The 26,440-nt window shown below is 36.1% G+C and overlaps 1 protein-coding gene across 1 annotated transcript; it reads right to left on the bottom strand.

Moving 5' to 3' along the window:
* Window positions 1-205: 205 nt before the first annotated feature.
* On the bottom strand, window positions 206-24,756 carry LOC134654602 (uncharacterized). Its single transcript, XM_063510070.1, has 5 exons — window positions 24,346-24,756; window positions 23,671-23,890; window positions 1,940-2,079; window positions 770-895; window positions 206-354 (listed from the first exon to the last, which is right to left on the bottom strand). The coding sequence occupies exons 1-5, from the start codon at window positions 24,668-24,670 to the stop codon at window positions 206-208; spliced, it is 960 nt and encodes a 319-aa protein (XP_063366140.1). The 5' UTR covers window positions 24,671-24,756.
* Between the last annotated feature and the right edge of the window lie 1,684 nt (window positions 24,757-26,440).

Raw genomic sequence — 26,440 nt, 5'->3', positions numbered from 1 at the left:
GTACAAAATACTGGACATAGCCTTTGACCCTCTTGTATTTTTTCTGAACCAGAATCATTGCTACCATTGTAAATCATTGCTACATCAGTCCACGCACACGAAGACGCGGGCGAAAGCTATTAGGAAATAAAACACGATATGTATTAGTTATAAAGGCTATAATACCACCTCACAATTAACTTGTTCAAATTTTATTGGAACAATATCAAGCCAAAGCAACCTTTATGCCAAAATCGCAGATAACTTTTTGTATGAAGACCGTAGAGAAGAACTGAGACTGTGTGAGAAGAGCTTCGGTGGCGAAAGTTGCCAAATTTGCCCTCATGAAAGCAAAAGTATTTGGCACCACTGGATCTGGAACCATATTGTAAATCAGTTAGGTACCTACTCATATACTCCATTCCAAAAACGGGTGACTTTGGTTATTAGGTATTTTATATTTATCGAATTTAATTTGTGAACTAACATTGAATCATTTTACGGTTTAGACTCACTGGTTTTTGTCACTCGCGCGACATGTTTCGGAGAGCCTAGGTCTCCTTTCTCAAGCACTAACAGCAGCAGCGTTCACGATGGCCCTGTATCGCGTGCTCGCACTTTTAGTGCTTGAGAAAGGAGACCTAGGCTTTGCGAAACTTCTCGCGCGAGTGACTCAAAACAAGTGAGTCTAAACCGTAAAATGTTTCAATTTTATATTTAGTTGAGTGTATGTACCTACATATACCTAAGTTAGGTTTTTAATTAACTTGTTGTTTTTCCAAGGTCTTACCTGAGCTCTCTCCCAATCTAGGGTCCATATCGACTTTAGGTATTGCGTTAGCGTAGGCGAAGTTGTCCGACTTTTCAAACAGAAGGTCGTTCACTTGGGGTATTGTCACGGTCAGGAGAATGGACGCTAAAAAAACAAATGTATGATACAAATACATACAACTTACAAGATAACCTAACCTATCATTAGAATGATGCTATTAAAATCGGATCACATATAAATAACGCTTACGCTTAATGATAATGGAAGTGTCCAAAAGGGAAGCTGAGCATTTATATGAACATTCCATGAGTGTGAAAGAAAGACTATTACAAATCAGGGATGTTGCGGATGCCGATTTTTTGACATCCGCGGATGCGGATGCGGATTTTTAAAGGCTCACATCCGCGGATGCGGATGCGGATGTCAAGATAGGTACATAAAAAACGTCAAATATTACATTTTAGTCATTTTTATTTCAAAAAACCGGCCAAGTGCGAGTCGGACTCGCGTTCTAAGGTTTCCGTACATTAAGTCCCACTCACGCTTGACTGCTAATTTTTAATAGGTTTTTTTGGCTAATGACTAAATTACCTAGCAGTCTAGCACTTACGCCGATGCTAAGACGTTCCTGTACCGAACTGTTCCACATCCGCATCCGCATTAAATCCGCATCGATTTTATGCGGATGCGGATGCGGATGTTGAAAATAATGCGGAAGTTCCGCGGTTGCGGATGCGGATGCGGATATTCGCAACATCCCTGTTACAAATGAAAAATGTGACCACTTATGAGCTTCATAGCGGCCGCTGACGGCCGCTTCGATGTACAAAAACATAGGATACGCACAATAAATCTAAAATTATTTCAATCTGTAGACAATCTGCTTCTGCGGGGTGAGGCAATTCTGTCATTGACTTATATATAATTTCGTAAAGACGGGCAGTAAGAATGGTGCCAGTTCAACAGTGTCATTTTGGGTGTCACGCACGAATTCGAGCCAATCGTGCAGTCTAACCCAATTTGCGACCAATCGCGCGCGTGATGCGAACTCATCAACAAATCGTGTTGTAGCATTCCACCCAGGCACACCAAACTTTACTTTTGAAGTCATTGAATTCCGTTATAGGTGAGGTGGAAATGAACACGTCATTTATATATTTGATAAATGCTTGTCAAAAAATTACATACGGTATTCTATGACGGTGTAGCCATAGGTGATGATAGGTTCCCTGGCCCTCCTGTGGTATCTCAGGAATGTGTCTCTGGATCTCATCGTCAAGTTGGTGAACTCTATAGTGACGACAACCTTGTCTGTTTGTCTGTTAACACTAAAACCATAGTTTACATTATTCGCCGTCAACCATAGGGCTAAACAGACGTAAAAAAGGTGCAAGAATAAAAGTAAAATAATATGTATATAGTTAGAAATAATACATTTGTAAACCCATTAAGTGTTCTATTGCTAGGCAAAGGTCTCCCGATTGAATGCAACCAGTAATACACAAAAATGAAGTCTATTATTCTTAATTTGCGTTTGTTTATGTTATTCTTTCATATAATAAAATAAATTGAGTGGGTCTTTAAACCTTGCGAACTCGTCGAATAATGACGCACTACTCACTATACATATTCGAAGTATTGATGTTCGTAAGAAAAAACCTGCCACAGTTTAAACGTGTTGAGGTCACGGGCAAATTAATCAGATCCACGGGGAGACTCAGAACAGTGCCGCGACGCATGGCACTTTCATGCAAAAACCCGCGAGTAATCGGCCCGACATACTACGAGCGTCTACCCGCTGAATTACGAATGGAAACATCTGACGAAATATTTGAACGTCAACTGAGGGTCCTTTTATTGAATAATCCACTTTATTCAGTAAATGAGTATATGACTTTGACATTTGAAATTGTAAATTGAATCGTGTAAATTTGACATGTTCTCATTTATTGATATTCAACGTAATGTATACCATATTTATTGTATTTAGAACATGACGATCATTAAGAGATACTCGTACTTAGTTATTCCCGTATTTTGTTTTGGCATGAATTGATAAAATTGTTGACAGAAGATTGATTATTTTTAAGACATTTTTAATTTGTATCTAATAAATAATATCATGTTAATGTTAATGACGATCATAATATAAATTCATGTAGATTTGTTTAGCATAATTTATAATGTAATTTCATATTATGAGAATAAATATCTAAATCTAAATCTAAATCTATGATATGATATGATATGATATGATATGATATGATATAATATAATATAATGTGATAGTGTGACAGGGAGACAACACGTCGAACGTGGTTCGCGGTAGTCCCTCTGGTGAGAGACGGGTCAAGACCAGGATACGTGGAAAGGGAGGAGGGAGGCTTTTGCCCAGCAGTGATGTCCTCAAATATAAATAATAAAAACTATTTATAATCAATTATTCCACTTACTAGAGGTCCTGTACCCTTCCCGTATTGAATCCAGTATAGTAACCGTTCACAGTAGTAAGCGTAGTGTTGAAAGCCGGGAAGAACTGGTTGGAAAGGGGATGCAAGTAAGGTTCGGGGACCTTCCCCAGGGGCTTCTTGCAGTGGGAGTGGTCCTTGAAGAAATAACGGACGCATTGCAGATCGTAGCGGCGACAAGGCCGGTTCACGTTGTTCGGAGGACCTGCAATAATGAATTAATGAAAAACTTTAGGTATTTCAGGCAAATATTGGCCCATAGATAAATACTTTAAAACTAGCATACCTACGTATTATTATGAAATATATCTTAAAACGAACAACACACACTATGGCTGAGATGCAGTTCGCAACCCAGCAGTGTCAGGGAGCCGGCCGCGGAACCGCCGGAACTTGACACTCTTCGGGCAAAACTCCTCCTTGGTGAAGGTCGCTAGGTGTCCAGTCGGAACGCTCACCACAGAGGAATCAAAATTCACAGTGTGTCGAGATTCCAACTTCACGACCCTCAGAATGGATACTTTACGATCTCCTTGACCTTCGTAAGGTAGTGTAACCGGGACACATATAGCAGCGTCGTCGGTAATAATACTTACATACAATTCACTTAAACAAAGAGTAAAGACTCACGGCTCGGCCACGACATTACGCGACTGACGGCAGCGACAACCATAGGTGGGAACGAAAGGTCCGATCGCTGTGTCTCGTAACCTATGGTTATCGCTGCCGCCGTCGCAAGTCGCTCAATATCGTGGCCGAGCCGTTATTCTAGTACGATCCGAGTCCGGGAAGCCTTGATACACTTCGTTTGCTATGACGACTGATGGTGGTCATGCGTGATGCTTTCTATAGAAAACTATTACTTATTACTATAGAAAAGTGTTTGACGCCTCAGCCTGGACCAGGATCGTTCTAGCGTGAGTAGGGTTTGCAATCCGGATCCGGAATGTAGGAAATTATCCGGACCTGGATCGGGACCCGCGGATCTTCCCATACATTTCGGATCCGTCGTGCAAACCCTTAGCGTGAGTCATCCTTTAATGGCATGCTTTGGAGTGCTTATAGCGCGGTAAGATAAAACTGATCTGTGGAGTCGATCGTCGAAATTAAAGTCATACTCATTTTCATCCTCATTTAGTACTTTCGCCCTGAAATGATACTATAGAGAAAAAAAATACTCCAAAGTTTTTCATAAATCTTGTACATATCTTGTATAATTACCGACGTTACCATTTATATCTTAATAAATGTACTAATTAATATACTTACCAGCAGGATTTCCGAGGGGTATCTCAGTTGGATTTGGGGTACCACCTTGACCACCCGTTGATGGATCTGTCACCCCAGCCCCAGGCATAATTCGCGTTAAGTTTAATGGTAACTGTGATGGTAATAGTGGTAAGTTGGGAACAGGAAGTATTCCTCCGAGCCCAGGGACGGGTGGTATAATTTGGGCCAAGCCGCTAGCGACCAAAAATAACACACACAACTCCTTCATTGTGATCTATTGTCTTCAATAATCGTTCTATTAAGACCAGCAAGAATGAGCGAAACGCATACTTTATACCGACAAACGTAATTATATTTAAATCGGTACTTAAGGAATTATAATATGGAATTTAGTTTCGTGTATAGATTGACCTTCTTATCTCGCTTGTGTATTACGCAATTGTAACATTTATTGATGATTCTTATTCTTATATTTTTTGGGACCTGTATGAATAAGTAGCATATATTATGTATATGTTTCGTAAGAAGTTCAGTATATGTATTAATTTCCTTAGGTAATAAATTACCTCGAGGTATGTATCTAAACAGTGTGGGTTTTATCCTAAGGTTATAAAAATTATTTATTTAAAATAAAACATAACAAGACCAAAATGTCACGAACCTTGCAAAATTTTGTAATAAATATACAAAACATGTAACACGACTCGGATTTTATCTCTTCCAGAGGGTTTGCACTAAAATGTACACTGGCATATTTGTGTGTGCGTAACACATGTAAAAGTTATGTAGACGTTAGCGGATATGTCAGTTTGATACTGCTAAGGCAGTCGTGGTAGGCCTACAGTAGACCATTTCATGGAATGCTCCTTTAGTAATTTAGCCGTAAAAAGGACAGACAGACACAAATTTAGTTTCAACTACATACATTAGTACCTAGGTATAAATGAACTAGTTAACATTAAAACATCTAAGTAGGTAATAGGTACTTCAAAATTGATCATCAATAATTAATTTTGTATGTACACGCAAGCATGCTTACTGCACGAAATATACAAAGTAAACTGGTCATACGTGCAAATAATCAGTAGGTAGGTAGGTCAAATACTATTTAATCTCTTATTTCATACTTCGCATGTTGAGATTCTCTAGTCAAATTCTGGGTAAATTGTACACATAGGTATTCATTAGCACCACACTGAAAAAATAATTAGCCGCACTCATTGACTAATTCAAATAATTACTCAATGAGTGATTATTTGAGTGACCCGGGCTCAGACCCGACCCGGGCTCGGTTCCGAAATCAGACTCGGACCCGGGGCCCGATTCCGATTTTATAATAGACATCTATTAGATATATTTTAGACATCGGCAAGATACGATAACGATATGTTTAAGATCTAACCTGTCAAATTTGACATTTCCGCGATTCTGGAGATACTCTTGAACGATTTCCACAAGATATTACTTAGAGATCTAATTCACATCTAATAGATATCTAACACGATCTATCGTAAAAGTGACATTGGTTGCCCGAATTGCGCTGCAAAAGAGAACGAGTTGAATGAAATCTAAACTATAACGTATCTAGAAAGGATCTCGTACGTGTCGTCTCTTGTGAATATCTTGAAGTTCGAATACGGCAGCCGAACTTCCGAAAAAATATGTTAGAGACTCAGTGAAAACTGTAGTATTCCCTTCTAACTAAGTAAAAAGACCCCTTTGCTAGTTATGTACAGTCAGCTGCAGAGAAAAATCCCCCTTCTGCAATAGAAGTTTGTATGCAAAGGTGTTAAGCGAGTAGTATTACTGACTGGTCATGATAATTACTTTAAGTCCCGTTCAAAGCTGCCTGTTATGTCGGATGGGTAACTACGGAACCCGATGCATTATGCTGGTTTATTTATCGGCTCAGTCTGCAAATTAAGTTTATTTTTATTACCTATTCAGAAATTAAATACACGCCAGATTATTCAAAAATAAAGTAGATCATTTCAAATACTTCACTGCATTAATCACTCTTCCGACAGTGAAGGAAGTCAGTTGGTTTGTTTTAAAATGAAGCATTTTATTAGTTTTTTCATTATTATAGTTTATTTAAATCTTAACCCCGTTCTTGGTTCAGATAATAATATCTTAGATTTAAATTTAAAGGAATTAAGTTTTCCTGAAGGATTTTACAGTAATGAGAATTTTGGTAACATAGGTGATGTTTTGCTCAACAAGAGATTTGACAATGGTCACGACGAAGGTCGAGGAATATTTGGAAGAAATGATCACAAGTTTGCTTTTGACGAAGGAAATCCTGGTAAGTTTCTAGTTTGTTTTATGAATATGAAATATGAATGAAAAATATAATAACAAATTGTCCAGACATGGCCATGCTAAGTCGCGCGCCAATTTTTAACCTTAAGTACCTAGTTATGGGCAAGACCATACAATATTTATGCAAGTGCACAATGCCAAGAGTGCTGAAACTAAATAAAAATTAGAATGATTAATATTATATTATATAGTGAATTATTTATATGACGTACATCCCAGGTTGGGCCGGTTGTAATTAATTAATGACGTTGCTAATAACGCCTTAAACATAATATAATTCGCAATACATTGCGTCTTAGAATAAACTGTAAAGTGTATTAAAATTAAAACACAAGTTTTTTTAAGTGGCTGAATAAATGTTAGTCAGTTTGAGGATTTTATCTTAGAAAACTCAATTTCTATTTAAAAACTTTCTGGTATGAAGAAAGGTCAATAATACTACTTTTTATTGTTAATCTTAATGTTTTGGACTTAAGAACACGTAGACCAAAGTCTAGGTAAAAAGCAGAGTAAAACGAAGCTTTGTTCAATATTTAATAAATAAGATAGATAAAAGTAGGACATTGCGTTAACTTTTAGTTTAATATTAATAGATGTTTAATTTACTAACTTGTAAAATAAAATACCCATAAAATGAATATACTCTTTTTACATTATATTTAGATTAAACAAAAAAAAACAAATATATTAAAACTACATAGGTATGTCACTCAAAACGATCTTTCAAACACCTCTAGAAGGCGGTGTAACATTGTACTTATTTCTAAAGGCGAGATTCCACCAGTTCCAGCATTTTTATACTGAACATGCTTGTGCCGCACAGTGCCGCACCCTGGTGCAATCCCGCCTCAAGGATTTCAGAAAACATTTTAACAGTTTTTTTTTTCAGATATCCACGGAATTATAGAGCGTCCATGCCAAGTATACGACACCTTCTGTATCCGCAAGTTCTTCGCTGAACACTCCAAATGCAAGATATCGGGAAGGAGGGTACCGGAACCGTTTTTCCGGGCTCAGGCTGGATATCAGTATACAGTTGCCAATATATCAGTTACTGCCGTTAACGGGATGTACGATGGAATAAGTAATGCTAGAGTGGCAGAGTTTTAGTAAGTTTATAATGATTTTATACGAGAGACATATACACAAAAAAAGCGCTGGTGGCCTAGCGGTAAGAGCGTGTGACTTTTGAAAGTCACACGCTCCGGATTGATCCGGAGGTCGCGGGTTCGAACCCCGGCTCGTACCAATGAGTTTTTCGGAACTTATGTACGAAATATCATTTGATATTCACCAGTCGCTTTTCGGTGAAGCAAAACATCATGAGGAAACCGGACTAATTCCAACAAGGCCTAGTTTACTCTCTGGGTTGGAAGCTCAGATGGCAGTCGCTTTCGTAAAAACTAGTGCCTACTCCAATTACTGGGATTAGTTACCAAGCGGACTCCAGGCTCCCATGAGCCGTGGCAAAATGCCGGGACAACGCGAGGAAGATGAAGATGAATGATACGAGAGACATATACCTATACAAGTTAGCCCAAAATACGTTGTCATTTTTTTAAAGAAAACTCGTTTGTTCACAAAAAAAAATTGTGTGTCAAAACACGTTGACTTTCTTTGCAAAAAACTTAGTACAAAAACTTTTTACCTTTGCTTTGAAAGGCTTGAAAAATATTTCAACACAAAAAGCAGCTAATTTTCAGGTTTTCGCGCTAATCACATTTTTATTTTCAGTATCAACAAAGTAACGGACAACTTGGTCATTGCTTTCTTTTTCGACGATGTCTCAATAAAGTCGAACAACACAAACGTTAAATTTTATCTCAGAGGACGAGAACCGGAAGTACACTCAGACTTCGCTAGTTTGGATTTTAGTAATGATTTTTAGTTATATTTAGGGATGTAACGATACCGATACCGATACGATATATCGGCATCGCCGATTTTAATACACCCGATATCATAACAAAATTTAAACAACCCACAGAAAGGTATTTTATTGGGCAAGAATATTCTTCACCTCAATTTTAATTGGATGTGTCAAAACTTACGTAAGTTTTACTACGATAGATTACTTACTCAACGTAACAGTGAAGCTGCTATAATCGCGCTATTTTGCTAATAGGAATATATTTTTCTTTATTTTTATTTTTCAGTTTTCACACTTCATAAAATCGAGTGTCTACTAAACATAAGTATGTTTTATGCATATAAAGAATATAATTCTTAATTTATTTGATTTATTAACTAACTACCAGGCTATCGATATCGGTATCGGTATCGCCGATTATTTACTTTAAATATCGGTATCGGTATCGTATCGGCAAAATCATGTATCGTTACATCCGTTTTAAAACTCACTATTCACTTTTTTGCGTTCACTGTTTCAAAGTTATAGAAAAATTTATAGCAAACGATAAAAGGGTACATATAACATGTCAAATCAATTCCTTTTATCGAACTGACAAAACGATTAGCCACTATGGAATTTATATAAAAACAGATCAAGTGACTTCACGTCAAGTAACCTACTTTTATATGTTCTATCCGATCCATTACATAGACATTGTATATAAAAATAACTGCTGTAAAGTTTTTCTATAAATTTTCTGTTGCACAACTTTGGGAACAAATCAAATTATTTTATTAAATATTTTAATTTGTGTTTTTTAAAGTAGCCACACTGCTATACCATAAACTAAAATAAATGCCATATATTAAAGAAAAAGTGACGAAGCCCTCCAGTGGTTTCATTACTTTTACTTTAATATATGGCATCTATTTCAGTTTATAATTTTCTGTTGCTTTATTTCGTACGTGGTGTGAAATAATTTATTTTAAATACAGGCAACTTCCACAATAAATAAACATGATTTAATTGTAACACACATTAACAATTGATTTAATTTGTGACGTTTTCTTAGGGCAAACATCTGTGACACTGATCATACCGGGATTAAAAAATCTAAGGTTGGACAGAGCCGAGATATTCTCAGAAAATCTTATTGCTCCTTTTACTGCTGGGCCCCGTATAGGCTTGAGTTCAGGTTGGTGGTCTTTGCGGCCGATTCTAATTTCACAATTTGTTATAATGATCTTGTTATGATACGACCTTTACACGGCTCAGGGTTTTCACGCGCACCTAGTATATAGTGCGAGTAGTGCGACATAAAATAGTAGAAATTAAATCCAAATGGAACTTTAAAAACTTCCATAACAATTTGTTGCCATATTTAAGCATTTTACGTCAAAAATGTGACAGTTACGTAGGAAGTGGCGCCCTCGATAACTTTCTACAATTTATTGTCGGGACTATTATAATTGAGCGAGCAAATGTCAATGTAGTATCAAAACCTATTTGATTACATATACCCTGTGCGTCGTTATCTTACAACTTACAATTTATAGTTGGTCAAACCAAATTTGTCAGTAAATAAGAACTAAAATAACTATACTCATCCTTTTCTTTTGGGTGCTAGTACTGATTATCTCTGTCTATGTTTGAAATTAGACATTCCTTTGACAAACTATAACTTTACTAACCCAATCACGATAGAATAAGTACCTACTTTTATAGTTATTTTTTTATTTAATCACATCTGATTGTTTTCAGATCCTGAAGTTGAAGCGATGTTTTTGTATTTTGTGACGGTGGGCATACCAGTGGAAAGATTTGAGGAAATAAGTACGGAAGGCGTGTTTCTTGCCACTACCTACTTGCAATACAACATTTGCGATTTCGGTCTTAAAGTTTTGTAATTTATGTTTATTAAACGCTTTCAATAATTTTCTAAGTTTAATTTTTTATAACATTTTTAAATGTGCTTATTAACCCTTATCTTGGCATTGTAACACCCGTGATACAAGGAACTTAAAAAAATCTAGCAGGTTTTAACTTTATTACCTAAGAAAATTATTCTGCTATTAATATGTCGAGCTACCCTCCTTTATTATAGAAAAATATAATGGAGACAAGTGTCATTGTAAATTAATTAGTAATAATCAACATGGCGCCGCGGAAACAACAAATTTCGTTTCGTATTGGAAGTTTTGCACTTATTACTTAGATTAATATGTATAATGTTTTCCCATAATGTACATTTTGATGCATTAACTATCTGTTAGTGCATACATATTTCCATTGCGGTCGAATTTTAAAACATTGAATACACAGAATCTTACATGAAACTGTTATGTATTATATTTGATACATTGCCAAGAACTCAGAAATGTACATGTCAAAAGGATTGTATTACATTCAATACATTGCCAAGTTGTCATCAAAATAGGTTTACATGATTTTAAATATTTTTTATATTTGTGGTGTTACAAAACATGTTTCAAATATATCATATTAGTTGTCGTATTATTTAGATACTGAACTTTGATTTTTTTAAAGTACTAGATGTTTTTTAACTGTTTATTCGTACGCTGTAGCATTATTGCTACGCCGTAGCTCGTAGCACGGAAAATTTTGTGTATGCCCAAAAATGCCCTCTAAGTAAAAAAAAATGTTTTTTTTTTAGCTTTTATTTATTTGTTAACTTTTCCTTTTTGACAGAACTTCTTGTTGACGACTATTTTGAAACTTTACGGGATCAAATTTTTCTCCCATGTGATCAGGTAAGATAAGATAAGATATATTTATTTGCAAAAATGTAGTGATAAACATAGGTGGACAATAATTTTGGAGGCGTACATTTCACTTGAAGAAGCATGCAAATTTTTCTTACTAGCTAGGTACTAAAACTAAATATATACAAATTGAAGCTAAGTTTAGTTATATAATAATAACATATTTGTAGATATAATTTATTTTTACAGGTGTAATAGTTATCTGATGCTTTAGATTGCGTTTAATAAGCAATAAATGATGATTTCTGTTGCACTACATGTTTTATTTTTATTAAAATCCACATTTTTCTTTTAAAAAGTCGGTAAGTGATTTGTCGAGGGATTGGCATTGTATCAAATATGATACATATGATTTTCCGAAACTGGGAAAACTTGGATTTTTTTCCTTATTTTTTTATAGTCTAGTATGCTCAATAGGTGACCAAAATCTAAAAAAAAATATTATATTTAAGATATTTTGAGCCTTGCCAAGATAAGGGTTAAGTATAAGTTCAACCCTTGAGTGGTCGTATATAATAGCAGTAGAATGCATGGCGGCCCACCACACACGGGTCGGTGCGAAAATCAGTAGAGTTTAACGTTGAGACAAAATTGAACGATTTTAAGTATAGTTACGCTTTTCTAGCTCCCGAAAGTAGGTAGGTAGTTAGACAATGACAACATATATACTAAGAAAAACAATAACACTTGGTACAAAAATGTATTATTTATCATTTAGGCACTTATGGTTTTTATTTACAGTGCCATACAAATAATGTGAATATAGCAGTAACTATGAAATAAAAGCGTTTGTGCTTTATTTATTTTTTCTAATTTATACTCGTTGAAACCGAAATAACCGGATGCATTATAAAGTCTATTCGGTTAAGTCTTCAACGAAATAATTATTATATAATCAAAATGCCTTACGTTACTTTGTTGCAGTAAGTATCTTTTTTGTTCAGAAATTAAATGCACGCCAGATTGCTTACAAATGTAGTTGATAACTACAAATACTTCACTACATAAATCAGTCTACTGGCAGCGTAGGAAGTCAGTTATTTTGTTTTAAAATGAAGCATTTTATTAGTTTCATTTTTCTTATAATTATTCATTATTTTCAAAATCCTGTTCTTGGTTCAGATAATATCTTGGATTTAAATTTAAAGGAATTAAGTTTTCCTGAAGGATTTTACAAAAATGAGGATCTTGGTAACATAGGTGATGTTTTGCTTAACAAGAAATTTGACAATGGTCACGACGACGCTCGAGGAATATTTGGAAGGAATGATCATAAGTTTGCATTTGACGAAGGAAATCCTGGTAAGTTTCTTAAGACCGCGTCGACCTTCTAGTGGCACCCTTATTGTATTTTCTAATAAACCAATTAATTTATACATAAATCAGTATATTACTATTGTTTCCCCAACGTTTTGTTTTTGTCATATAGTTTTATTTTGCTTATTTTTCGCTTTATCAACAAAATCTGAGTAAGTTTAATTGGACTCGGTGTAATTTTGTGTATAATGATAATTTTAGCGAACACGTTAGTAGTTGTACATGTTAAAGATAATTTTTAATATTTCAGATATCCACGGAATTATAGAGCGTCCATGCCAAGTATACGACACCTTCTGTATCCGCAAGTTCTTCGCTGAACACTCCAAATGCAAGATATCGGGAAGGAGACTACCTGATCCGTTTTTCCGGGCACAATCTAATTACCACTACCCTAGTGCCAATATTTCAGTCACTAACCTTAACTTCATACATGGAGGACTAAATAATGCTAGAGTGGAGGAATTTTAGTAAGTTAATAAGGTTTCATGGTAAATGAGATGGAGCTAAGGAAAAAATATACCTTTTATATTGAATTTTTACGTTTAAATCAGGGGTAGGTAATAACCATAAAAAATTCACACGAAAACTAGACTATATTTGCGAGGGCAGACTCCAAGCAAAACCCTAAAATCATAAAGTTATAAATATTTTCATTTATTTTCAAATCCTAAGATCCCGGCCCTGGGGAAAACATTTCCATTTCTTAGAAATATGATGTGATAGGATATATAACATTTGTAACATTTTCGGTCTTATCAGATTTTTTATTTATTTCAGTATCAACAAAGTTACAGACAACTTGGTTATTGCTTTCTATTTTGATGCTGTCTCATCACAATCGAACAATTCAAACATTAAATATTACCTGAGGGGACGAGAACCAGAAGTTAATACAGACACTGGTAACTTGATTTTTCGTAAGTATTTCACTATTCACTACCTATTCAACCTTTTCCAAGTATTAAATTAAACCTTTTGCCCAAATAGTTTACTTACGAGGAAGAAAATTTGTTCAAAAAATAATCGAATGAGCGAGCGAAGCAAAGCGAAGTCTTATACATTCAAGTTTGAGGCTAGGGGCAATTGCCAGCATTTGAAGTTTTTTTTGTTGATAGTTTGTTCTGCGATAACTTTCAAGAGCGAACTTCTATTTGCATTATACAATTTATACATGATTGTTTCAGTACAATTAAGCATCACAATAATTATACCTGGATTAGATAATCTAAGATTGGACAGAGCTGAGATATATACGTACGGGGAAAATCCGCTTCTTCCATTTGCGGTCGGTCCACGTTTAGGTCTGAGTTCAGGTTAGTAGATTTTATTTGATGTTTTATAATGCATGATGTTATGATGTTATTCATGCAGATTGATCTAGCATAAATTTATAATGTAACATGATATTATGAGAATAAATATCTAAATCTATAACACTGACCTCCTCAACTATTTGACAGAACACAATAGACCATAGGTACTTTAGCGCTCTCATACAAATTTGTAATTAGAGTTCCGCGAGATAGCAACGATGCCCCAACGCCAGCCGTAATATGCGGTTCCTGAAAATATTATAGAGAGCTAATAATATCATATGTGTATATATAAAGTAATGTATGTAACTGTATACATAATTGGGCAGTAAAATATTCGTGTGGTCCTTTTATGGAACTCGCATCGCTCGTTTCATAAACCCACAATCGTATTTTAATGCCTTTCATTATGTAGCAGTTACATAAACTACTATAAATTTATAGTCTGTTTGGAAAGAGAAGAGTCGTGGAATGTATGGGGCCCAATACATTCCACGACTCTTCTCTTTCCGAACAGACTCTAGATACGAGGTATTTGATTGTAATTTTACCGCTTTTATGTTTTCAGATCCTGAGGTAGTAGCCATGTTTTCATATTTTGCCTCGGCGGGTATTCCAATTGAGAACTTGGAACAAATGAGCACGGATGGCATTTTCTATGCCACTAACTACTTGCAATACAACATTTGTGACTTTGGTCTTAAAGCTTTGTAATTTTATTGTATTAAAAGCTTGCAATGTTACTCTTATTTTTTTATTAATCTATCTGTCTGTGGCAGCACTACATAGTATAAAATAAAGTCGCTTCCCGCTGTCTGTCTGTCCCTACGTATGCTTAGATCTTTAAATATGCCAACGGATTTTGATGCAATTTTTTTAATAGATAGAGTGATTCAAGAGGAAGGTTTATGTCTTATAATTTGTTAACCCGCGCGAAGCCGCGGCGGGTCGCTAGTCATTTATAAGCTGTGATCTAGGTACTCGTTTAATTGCTTACATTTTGTAAGAAGTATATATAAATAATTGCATATACTGGGTCAACCAAATCTTGTCAGTAAATAGGAACAAAAAAAACTATACTCATCCTTTTCTTTTGGGTGCTAGTACTAGTGTAAGACAAAGATAGTATGATTCTCTCTGTCTATGTTTGAAATCAAACAGACCTTTGACACACTATATGTATTATATTTGCGCCATGAACGACCCAGGCCAAGGCTTGACCCCTCTCCTGCAGGCGACGGCGACTTCAAGCTCCCCGAATTTTTCTTTATATATTATCGTCCTCTAATTAGTACCCACAATACGTGTTTCTGAACGCAACCATATTTAAGACTGAATGGTTTTAAACCTGTATCCATTCATCGACTCACTCACTCTCTTCTTTCTCAACAACTCCCACTGTTAACATCGCTCTGTAATAAATATAAGTTTTTATTGAAAATACACAGTTTTCTAATAATTAAATTGACTTTTCATCATCCACTAACATAAATGGTGCCGAAACAAGTGTAGTTCGTGCAAAAGTTACGATATTTCAAGAAAGTTGTCGCCTCGTGTGAAGTGCCGGTCGGACTTAAAATCTCTCATTGTGCAAAGATATCGCCGAAATATTAACGCCAAGTCGCGCCTCGCAGCAAACGAGAAGATTTTCAGTGATATTTCGAAGCCGCAGCATTAAATTGAGCAAAATCAAGTTTCGACGCGACCAAGCCCATTTCTCGGAATTCAACTTCCAACGTTAGCCATTTTGATGAATTCAAGGACAAACCGAAAAGACGCGGAATGACAATTTTGGAGCGAAGATCGGACCGTTCACTCAAACTTCGTGAAACGTCATTCGAATCTGACATCCGCTGTCAATGTCATAATTGACATTAGACTTCATTCTTCAACTTGTTTACAATTGAACATCAAAATGAAAAAATCCAACGAAATAAGGAAGCTGAATGCGCAAATCGCGTGGTGTAAAGGATTTACAACTAAAATAGAGAAACTTTTAAACGGACCGGACAATCCTTTGGATCAAGAATCAGCAATAATAAGATTAGAACAAACTGAAGCAAACTTTAAAAAATACAATGACTTGACGCTGGAACTAGCCATATTAACAGAAAAGGATTCATCTGAAGACTTTGAAGACGAAGATGAGCACGAGGAGCGTACCATAAAAGTCATCTCACGATTACGGAAAATAACCTCAAAAGCGCCCACAACCAATACGTCGTCGTCAACGTCGAAAACAATAGCGGAGGCCACGGACGTAACGAGTCATCATGGTGGAGTGCGGTTGCCGGAGATAGACATCCCTACGTACGACGGGAAGGATTACACGAAATATGTCGCCTTCATCGAGCTCTTCGACGCGATAATAGACTCCAGTGAAAAGTTAAAACAAGTGCAAAAACTATATTACTTGAAGAAATACCTGAAAGGTGAAGCATTAGCGTTAATTGAAGGTCTTCCATTAACCACTGAATCATATGTAAAAGCCAGAGAGCTAATTAAATTGCGGTATGACAATAAGTTTCTGGTAATAAACAATCATATCCAAGCTATAATAGATAGCACACCCATTGTGAAAGGTTCTGCAACCAACCTGCGGGACCTTGTAGCCAACACGCGTCAGCATCTAGGCGCCCTTAAAGCCCTAGGTCAGCCAATAGAGCAATGGGACTTAATTGTACTAACTATTGTCTTAAAAAAGGTGGATCAGTTTTCATGCAGAGCCTATCATCAGGAAAGGGACAGTGACAAGATGCCAAATCTCGAAGACTTCTTGTCATTCGTGGAGAGAAGAGCCAGCAGCTTTGAAGAAAGCCAACAAAGCGAAGGTAAGTCGCATACATATCAAACTAAAAGTGCTAAAGTGTGTAATGTGGCCAATATATCAGTACCTTCATGCTTATGTTGCAAAGCAACATCACACAAATTGTTTTGTTGCCCAATTTTTGCAGCACAATCACCCAATGAAAGACAGGAGTTTGCTACCAAACACAAATTGTGTAACATATGTTTAGGTATGCACAAAAATAAATGTAAATTTCATTTCAAATGCTCCACATGTCAAAGTAAAGCTCACAACACATTGTTGCATATTAAATCTGAGCCAAAAGTTACCAGTTGCCATGCAAACTCGACAAATGCTGACGTTACTGATCTATTGCCCACCGTTAAGGTCAAAGTACTAGGGCCAGATGGAAAGTCATATATTACAGCTAGAGGTTTGATTGATTGTGGCAGCCAAGTTTCTTTCATAACAAATAATCTTGCCAAAGCATTGAATTTGCAGCCAATAAATAAAAACCTCAACATTTCAGCTCTACAGTGTCAATCTAATCAAACATCAAAAGCTGTAAATGCCAAATTTGAGTCGCTGCATTCAGATTACAGCTTGCAAGTAACATGTTCACTGGTGGACAAAATCACCACACAATTGCCAGAAAACAAAATAGATACAAGTAAATTCACAATACCAAATTCTGTTGTACTAGCAGACAATGAATGGTCAATTCCAGGTGATATTTCATTCTTGTTTTCTGCCAGCATATTTTGCAAAATATTATTGCCCAGCAAAACCAAAATCTCAAATACTGAACTTTACCTCATCGGTACAGAATTTGGTACAGTAATATCTGGCGACACTCCATGTCATAATGGAGCAACAACCTGCCATCATGTTTCATTGCATGTGGCCACCCATGAGGCCAATAATAATATTGAGCACCTCCTAACAAAGTTTTGGGAAACAGAAATTGTTCCTGAAATGAAATCGGAGGTTACAGCAAAGCAGGACTCCTGTGAGGCCGAGTTTCAACGCTCGGTACAATTAATTGATAACAAGTTTCAGGTGTCTCTTCCCCTTGCTCAGCCCATGGATCTACTCAATCTTGGCAATACCTTTCCAATTGCAGTCAAAACCCTTAATTGTATAGAAAAACGATTCAAAAAGGACCAAACTTTGCACGAGAGGTACAAAGAATTTATAAATAAATACATAGAGCTTGGTCATGCTAAGGTGCTGCCCTTAACAAACTCTAATAAGCAACAATTATATTTCATGCAACATTTACCGGTCATTAGAGAGGACAGGAAAACAAATAAAGTTAGAGTAGTGTTCAACGGAAATACTAAGGCAGGCAAAGAATGCAACAGTCTTAATGATGTGTTACTAAATGGCCCTAAAATTCAAAAAGACCTGTTTGATATATTGATATCATTCAGAGTTCACAAATATGTAATGATGGCTGACATCCAAAATATGTACAGAGCCATAAGAATAGACCCCAAGTTTCATCACTTGCAAAATATCTTATGGCGCAATAACAACAATGAACTAATTATCATTCAATTACAGACCGTGACCTACGGACAAAAAAGTTCGAGTTTCCTGGCGACAAGGTGCTTAGAGGAGCTGGCGGCAAGGTATGAGGCAGAGCTTCCTAAAGCAGCAGAGGTGGTCCGCACTGCAATGTACGTGGATGATGCCCTCTTCGGAGCAGACTCCATCAAGGATGCATTGGAGGTAAGAGATCAATTTACTAACTTGCTGTCTCATGCAGATTTCCATCTGCACAAGTGGGCAGCCAATGATCCCAAACTGCTAACTGGTATCTCTCCCGAAACTTGCTACGCTGATGATCACCAACTCTCTATGAAAACTGATCTAAAAGCCTTAGGCATGGTATTCAGTCCCAATCAAGATGTTTTTAAAATTAGTTATCCCAACAAAGACATACAACATTGGGACAAACGCTCAATCCTTAGTTTCATTGGGTCCTTTTTTGATCCCTTAGGGCTGGCGGGGCCTATAGTTGTTAGGGCAAAACAATTTCTACAGGATCTTTGGAGGCAAAATTTAGACTGGACCTCTCCAATACCAGAGGAATTCTTAAATAAATGGATTAAATTTCACAAAGAAATATTGGAGATGCCAAATATACAAATACAAAGGCATGTAATGCCTACCAAGGATCAAGTAGAAATCATAGGGTTTTGTGATGCCTCGTCCAAATCTTATGGGGCATGCATATATGTACGAACCTTTCAAAATGGAAAGGCTACAATGAACCTGCTATGCAGCAAGTCAAAAATAGCCCCAATCAAAAATGAGCTTACAATTCCAAAATTAGAATTGAATGCGCAGTGTTGCTAGCAAAATTATTTGATAAGGTAAAACAAATTTTAGCAAATGTAAAAATAACTGCTAAATACTTACTATCTGACTCAAAGGTTACTTTGTGCTGGATCAAGTCAAAAAAAGAATCGTTACCTGTTTATGTCAAAAACAGAATACAAATAATAAATAATGTAACTAGTGATTGTATTTGGAGCCATATTGGTGGCACAACCAACCCGGCTGATGTTTTGTCTAGAGGCTGTAGTGCGCTTGACCTCGAAAAAAATGACTTGTGGTGGCATGGCCCAAGTGACTTTCTGGATCCTAAGTACCATCCCCAGCCATTCACAGTCACCAACAGCTCAGAAAACACCAGTGAGACTGTCAGCAGCCATCTAGCCTGTTTGATTGCTACACCAAATGAATCAGAGTTATTTAAAAAATACTCATCATGGATAAAGTTACAAAGAGTAGTTGCTTGGATTTTAAGATTCTATAATAATTGTAAAAATTCTAACAATAAAGTTAATGGTAATCTCACTGTAAATGAAATCCAGCAATCTAAATACAAAATTGTATCACTCTTGCAACATGAGTATTTTAAACAAGAAATACACTGTATAAAGAACAAGTTACCAATTAAGAGTAATTTAAAAAGTTTAGTTCCATTTTTAGATGCAAACAATGTATTAAGAGTGACAGGAAGATTGCAAAATGCAAATATCCCATATGCACAAAAGCATCCAATAATTTTGCCCAAAAAATGTTTTGTGACCAGTTTAATAATCCAATATGAGCACAAGTCATTATTACATGGTGGTTTAAAAGATACAATTAGCAGTCTAGCTCAGACATACTGGATTATTAACTGCAATAAAGAAGTTTCTAAAATAATAGGAAAATGTATCACTTGCTATAGATTTAAAGCTCAAGCTGCCTCACAGCTGATGGGGTCTTTGCCCTTTGATAGAGTAAATGAGGCCAAAGTATTTGATGTTATTGGTATAGATTACTGTGGGCCTTTCAGCATCAAACAGTCTTCACTGCGAAGAAGCATTGTCACAAAAGGTTATGTCTGTGTATTTGTGTGCTTTGCCACTAAAGCTATCCATTTAGAACTAGTCTCGGACATGGCCACCCCAGCCTTCATTGCTGCACTAAAAAGGTTTACAGCCAGGCGTGGTTATCCATCCAAAATCTTTTGTGACAACGCTAAAACGTTTATAGGAGCTGACAATTCTCTTAAAGAGCTTTCAAATTTAAGCTCGAAAGAGCATCAAGATTCTGTCATAGACTATGCAGTGTCAAAAAATATAGATTTTAAATATATTCCCAGTTATTCACCTACATTTGGAGGCCTCTGGGAGGCAGCCGTGAAGAGCTCAAAAAAACATTTTAAGCGGGTCATAGGTAATAGTCTATTCAATTATGAGGAATTTAATACTATAATAGCAAACACAGAAGGGATTCTTAACTCAAGACCCATAACCCAAATATCTAGGGACCCCACAGATTTTACATACCTGACCCCGGGTCACTTTTTAATTCACAGGCAAATAAATGCCATCCCTGAGCCAGACATAACATCTATACCTCAAAACAGGTTGCGTTTGTGGCGCCGTTGCACCCAAATACATCAACACTTCTGGAGAGCTTGGCACAAGCAATATTTAAGTTTGTTAAACAACCGTCCTAAATGGCATCACATACAACCAAATGTTGAACTTAATAACTTAGTGCTTCTTAGAGACACTAGATGCAGTCCATTGCAGTGGCCGGTAGTAAGAATCATAAAGATTCATTATGGCGCTGACCAAAAAGCAAGGGTGGTGGACTTGAAAATGCCTAATGGCAACATTACTAGTAGGGCTATAAATAAAATAAGTGTTTTGCCCATTGAAATGTAAATCTATCAATGTTAATGATAGCTTAATAATGTTTCTATCTTTCTGTTAAATTTAAATGTATGTGTTAATTATTTGAAACTTTGTAATCTGCATTTAAAAAAAATGTACCTAGCTTGTAATGTTTAAGAAAATAGTCTTCAAAGTTTAATTTTGTTAGTCAAATGTAGTTATGCTTAAAACTTTAACAAATGTTATTTTTTAATGAATATCTAATAATTCAAAACCGGATCTCTATGTGAAATTTGATCTCATGTACTTATAAGGTAAATGTAACTAACTATAACCTACCAGGTAAATGATACTGTAACTTACCTTTTATTATTTTTATAAAAGCATTTTTTACTTTGTTTATCTGTAATTCAGCATTAGCATTAGTCCCAGGACTACTTAACTTAAGAAAAAAAATGTATAATGGTCAAACCATCCCCCGGGATTATGTTTCTGAACGCAACCATATTTAAGACTGAATGGTTTTAAACCTGTATCCATTCATCGACTCACTCACTCTCTTCTTTCTCAACAACTCCCACTGTTAACATCGCTCTGTAATAAATATAAGTTTTTATTGAAAATACACAGTTTTCTAATAATTAAATTGACTTTTCATCATCCACTAACAATACGGATTAAATAAATAAAAAGTAATGAAACGCTAGCTAGCGCTTAGGTACTTATTTAAAAGAAAAGGCGAAGAAAAGGAAACATTAAATCGGTGCCAAGCTAAATCTTAAAAGCGTAAACACACTGTCGAAACAAATGAAGACCCGTAAGGATCTATCATGCTGGCAGGTACCTACAAATTAAGTGCAAAAATGATTTAATAAAAAAACAGACACTTTAATTACCATATTAAAATTGTTTAATAGCAAAGACACAAAGTACTAAATAACCTTCAAACCAAAATCACAAATATTATACTGAATGTAATTTAAAATGTAGAAAACTCCCTCAGTTGTCAGCGATTCTTGTGTAGCCGTTGGCACATTAGCGACTGTTCTGGCGAACATTGTCACTACTTCTGGATCTGTAAGAAAAAAAAACATAAAAATTTCAGCTCTATCCTTGCCGAAACTACGAGAGTTCGAAACGTGCCGAGAAAAGATATGCACTGCCTTTTGCCCTTTGTCTCGTCTTGGCGGGGGCACGGCCGTGCCCCCAGATTAATACAATTACAAGATAGAATTAGGAACAGTGTGATAAGGGAAAAGTGTGGAAAAGTGTGTGAACGAAGATGTAGTCACAAAAATTGAGAAAGGTATTATGTTGAGATGGTTTGGAGACGTGGAAAGAATGAGTGAAAGAAGGTTAACAAAGAGAGTGTATATCAGATCGGGGAAATCTTGAAGACAGGCCAGGTCAAGAGCACCCTAAACCGGCGAGCGTATATGAGGAATGTTATGAAAGTAACGGAAGCGAAAGAGGTATGTCAGGATCGTAGCAAATGGAAGTCCGTGGAAAAATGAAAGCACAACTTCAATACAATCGGAATCGGTGAATAAATCGTATTACCTGTGCTCAAGGCCAATCGAGGTCCAGCAAGGAACGGAGGTACAGGATCCCCATTATACGTGAATATTTCTGCGCGATCCAGCTTCAGGTCCTTCAGATTTGGTATCATCGCCGTTACGGATACTTTCACTGAAAAATATTTCAAATTAGACAAAAACATATATTTGTAAGAATTCATTTGAATTGTATTAAACTCGTCCCGCCCAAAAATTTTATTGCTTAATTGAATTTATGTAGTTGTAAAAATTGCATTTGATTTATTCAGAAATGTAATTAGCTGCACCTACTAAAATATGCCTGTGAATTTGTCACAATTAGATTAATGAGACAATGTACGAGGTTGCTAAACATGTATCAAAAGTGCGACCAAAATCAGAATAATACCTGTGGGCAGATCTGATAGACACATCTATCTATATGTATATCAGAATTTGGCAAATCACAGTAGAATAGAAGTTAATGAACATAAGTTTTACCAAATGTAGCGCCAGCGGCGTCCCGCACTACGACCGGTTCTCGACCTCTCAGGTAGTACTTCAGATACAACGTTTGAGAGCCGAAAGTAACCTGGTCGAAATCCACAGCAATAACCAAGTTGTCTGTCGCTTTGTCGATACTGAAAAAAGTTTACTTGGTAGATCTGGTTTTTCTTAAAATTCCTCTATACTTTTAATTCAATCTGGAAGAAAGCATGAAGGTTGGCATACACGTAGAAACACTAGAAACAAACAAATCATTAAAACTATGCAACGGATATTGATGCGGTTTTTTTAATAGAAAGAGTGATTCAAGAGGAATGTTTATGTATGTTAACCCATGCGAAGCCGGGGCGGGTCGCTAGTTTAGTATAAACAAAAACAAACTATATTCAAATGTCTTATAATTAAGACGCTCCTAACAGTGTAAAGCAGCATAAATAAGGGTTCGATTAAAAAATTGGCCTTTATAGCCCTTAATTTTTACTCAGATCCATAGGAGAGGCGTGAACCTAATTACTGTGATGAAGCATTCAAATTAGCAAATTGCAATTTTGTAGATTTACCAACGAATGTACAAACAAAGCGACGAATGAATTGACACCTTAATTCATCACACTTACTAAAACTCTGCTACTCTTCCATCTTTGATTCCTCTATACTCCACATTGTTAAACGTAGCCGACACGTTCGTGTTAGGGATGTTGAGCGTGGCCTGGGCTCGGAACAGGGGCTCGGGAACTTGTCTCCCGGATATATTGCATTGGGAGTGCTGTGCGAAGAACCTGCGGATGCAGAATGTGTCGTACGCTTGGCAAGGACGCTGGATTCTCCCGTGAACATCTAGAATTAGTGTTTATTTTATTAGGAGATTTTATACGCCTGGGATAAAGGCTTCAATCACGCTTAGTTTGCATAAACTCGGCAATGACAAAGGAGCGCAATTCTTGATGTATACTAGAAAGCATGAAAACTTAGCTTGGTCGGAATCTTTATCATATTTTCCGAGAAAAATATGTAGGGTCAGGTGGAGTAAATATAAAACAAGAAGCCTTAAATACATTTTTGGAAATGGGATAAATAAGTAGTACTTACCCAAGTTTTGCTGAATGCCATTGAATATAAAGTTTAAAGAAGCCTTGTGTGTAGACTTCTTTTTAAATGGAATATAAATTAAATAGAATAAGTTTTAGATTGTAAAAAACTTAAGTCTTATTTTTACCCGTCTTTTATATTTACCCCACCTGACTAAGAAATGCAAAAAGGGGTTACATTAATAAATAGAACTATTTAAAAACCTGGATTCCCATCGTCGTATTCATAATGTTCATATAATCCTCTCGACCTTTGTAACGTTTCAACATCACTTAATTTTCTGTTGAACAAAAAATATTCCACATCCTTGGCAAAGTATTTGCCATTGTATTTGTTTCCATAATTGTCTCCATAATAATCTAGCTCTCCATTTCCTCCATAATAGTTAGTGTTTATATCATCACCAGCCGTATTTTGATCTGGAACATTCTCGACAATTCCTCCACTGCTGGCAGTGACCTCAATGTAATCAAGATTTTGGCCATTGGCACCAAAAGTTAGAAGAATTATACAGAAATAATGCTTCATCCTTATATGGAACTCAAACCACTGGATATGTCTGAATGTGCATTGCTGTTCACACTTAGGATTATATTAACACCTTTTCTTGCATGATCGATCAGAATAGAGCAATTATTCATTTAATAACTATTAGATATGTCCGAAGTTTGTCTGATCAATATGCAAAAAATTTGTATACAACAATGTAAACTATACCTACTTTAATATTCAACAACCACTGACAAAGAAGAAAAAGGCCAAGATAAAACGACATGTAGTTTGTTTGTGTGAATTATCTAAAAGGGTGCCATTATCAAATGCAAGGGTGAAATTATCAAAAAACCTATTAGCTGTTACTAAATAATTAAAAATAGATTAGGGCGACAACTTTTTTAGTTTTTTTTTTCTAGCAACTAGTAATAATCACAGTGTTAATTTTACTTTACCTCGCTGTATTTAAATGTGTCAAATGGATTTTAAAAAAACGTATTATCTAGGATTTGGATAAGCAATAAAACCCCTAAAAATCCCACTTTGAATATCCAACCGAACACACTTTCGTCTTGTGTACCTGTAGTAGACACCGGTCTACATTACTTCAATAAAAATTCAGCTCATGATATTGTATTTAAATTATAATAAAAAAGGTACCTATCTGAGAACATTTCTTTTAATAACTTTATTTTCTTTTCCTTTTGTAAGAATTTGATATGTTTTCTGAAAGATCTACGTATTTGTATGATTCCATGTACATATTATGTATATTTTTTAAATCAAATTTATATTACACCTTATGTGTATAATTGCATTAATTCTATAGTAATTTAAATTGTATTTTTTCCTTATTTTCTCGTAATGCATGTTAATTATAAGATGTAATTTATTTTGAAAAGATGTGTCCCGCCGAGTTTGTTGCCGGTCCCATATTGGGATACCCTCCTCAAATTGAGGGGGGATTTAAATCTTCTCGGGGCAGAGGTGTAGAGTTGGAGCCGGTGTAGCTTTATTTGACGTTCATAAGTTGACGCATTGTAATTATGCCTACTTGAATAAACTATCTTTTATCTTATATTTATCTTAAAATAATAATAATAATTCAGCCTCTATACGTCCCACTGCTGGGCACAGGCCTCCTCTCACACGCGAGAGGGCTGGGGCTATAGTCCCCACGCTAGCCCAATGCGGATTGGGGACTTCACGTACACCTTTGAATTTCTTTCTTTGATCTTTATCTTATCTTATCTTAAAGTTAATTGATAAAGTACTTATGTTATGGAATATAAATATTTTATTTATTACTCACAACCAAATCAAAAGGTAATCCGCCACATGCTTCACCATTGCACAATTACTGTCCGCACAAGCATCGTTATGACCCTATTCTACATTAATACTTATACAAACTATAATTTCTGCAACAAGTTTCGTCAAACAAAATATCATGATTATGACTAAAATTATATAAGGTATTTAACATCTATTAGGTTTCCAACCAGGCCGCGTATTGCCTACGCAATGCCGTGTTGCGCTTACGCTCCGTAGCAATCGATACGCAATTGTCACTGTCACACTAATATGGTAGAGTGATAGAGAGGCACAAAGCGATTCGATAGCGAAGCGCAAGCGATGGTCACCTTGGCTAGGCCGCCTGACGCCTGCCAGCCAGCGCTAGCCAAGGTGACGATCGCTTCGCCATCGAATCGCTTTGTGTCTCATTATCACTCTTCCATATTAGTGTGGCAGTGACCGTTGCGTTTCGTTCGCTACGTAGCGTTAGCGATTGGCATGTTGTCTAAT

The sequence above is a fragment of the Cydia amplana genome, chromosome 15, assembly GCF_948474715.1.
Source record: "Cydia amplana chromosome 15, ilCydAmpl1.1, whole genome shotgun sequence".
Classification (NCBI taxonomy): Eukaryota; Metazoa; Arthropoda; class Insecta; order Lepidoptera; family Tortricidae; genus Cydia; species Cydia amplana.
The sequence above is the reverse complement of the archived record's forward strand: the minus strand, read 5'-3'. Positions and strand labels throughout refer to the sequence as shown.

Excerpts from the sequence above, each read along its gene's own strand:
- LOC134654602 (XM_063510070.1), bottom strand. The coding sequence starts at position 24,670 with ATGAAGCATTATTTCTGTATAATTCTTCTAACTTTTGGTGCCAATGGC. Across the intron at positions 23,891-24,345 it reads ATACGACGATGGGAATCCAG|ATGTTCACGGGAGAATCCAG; the intron begins GTTTTTAAATAG and ends CACTAATTCTAG. Across the intron at positions 2,080-23,670 it reads GGAAGAGTAGCAGAGTTTTA|TGTTAACAGACAAACAGACA; the intron begins GTAAGTGTGATG and ends CTATGGTTTTAG.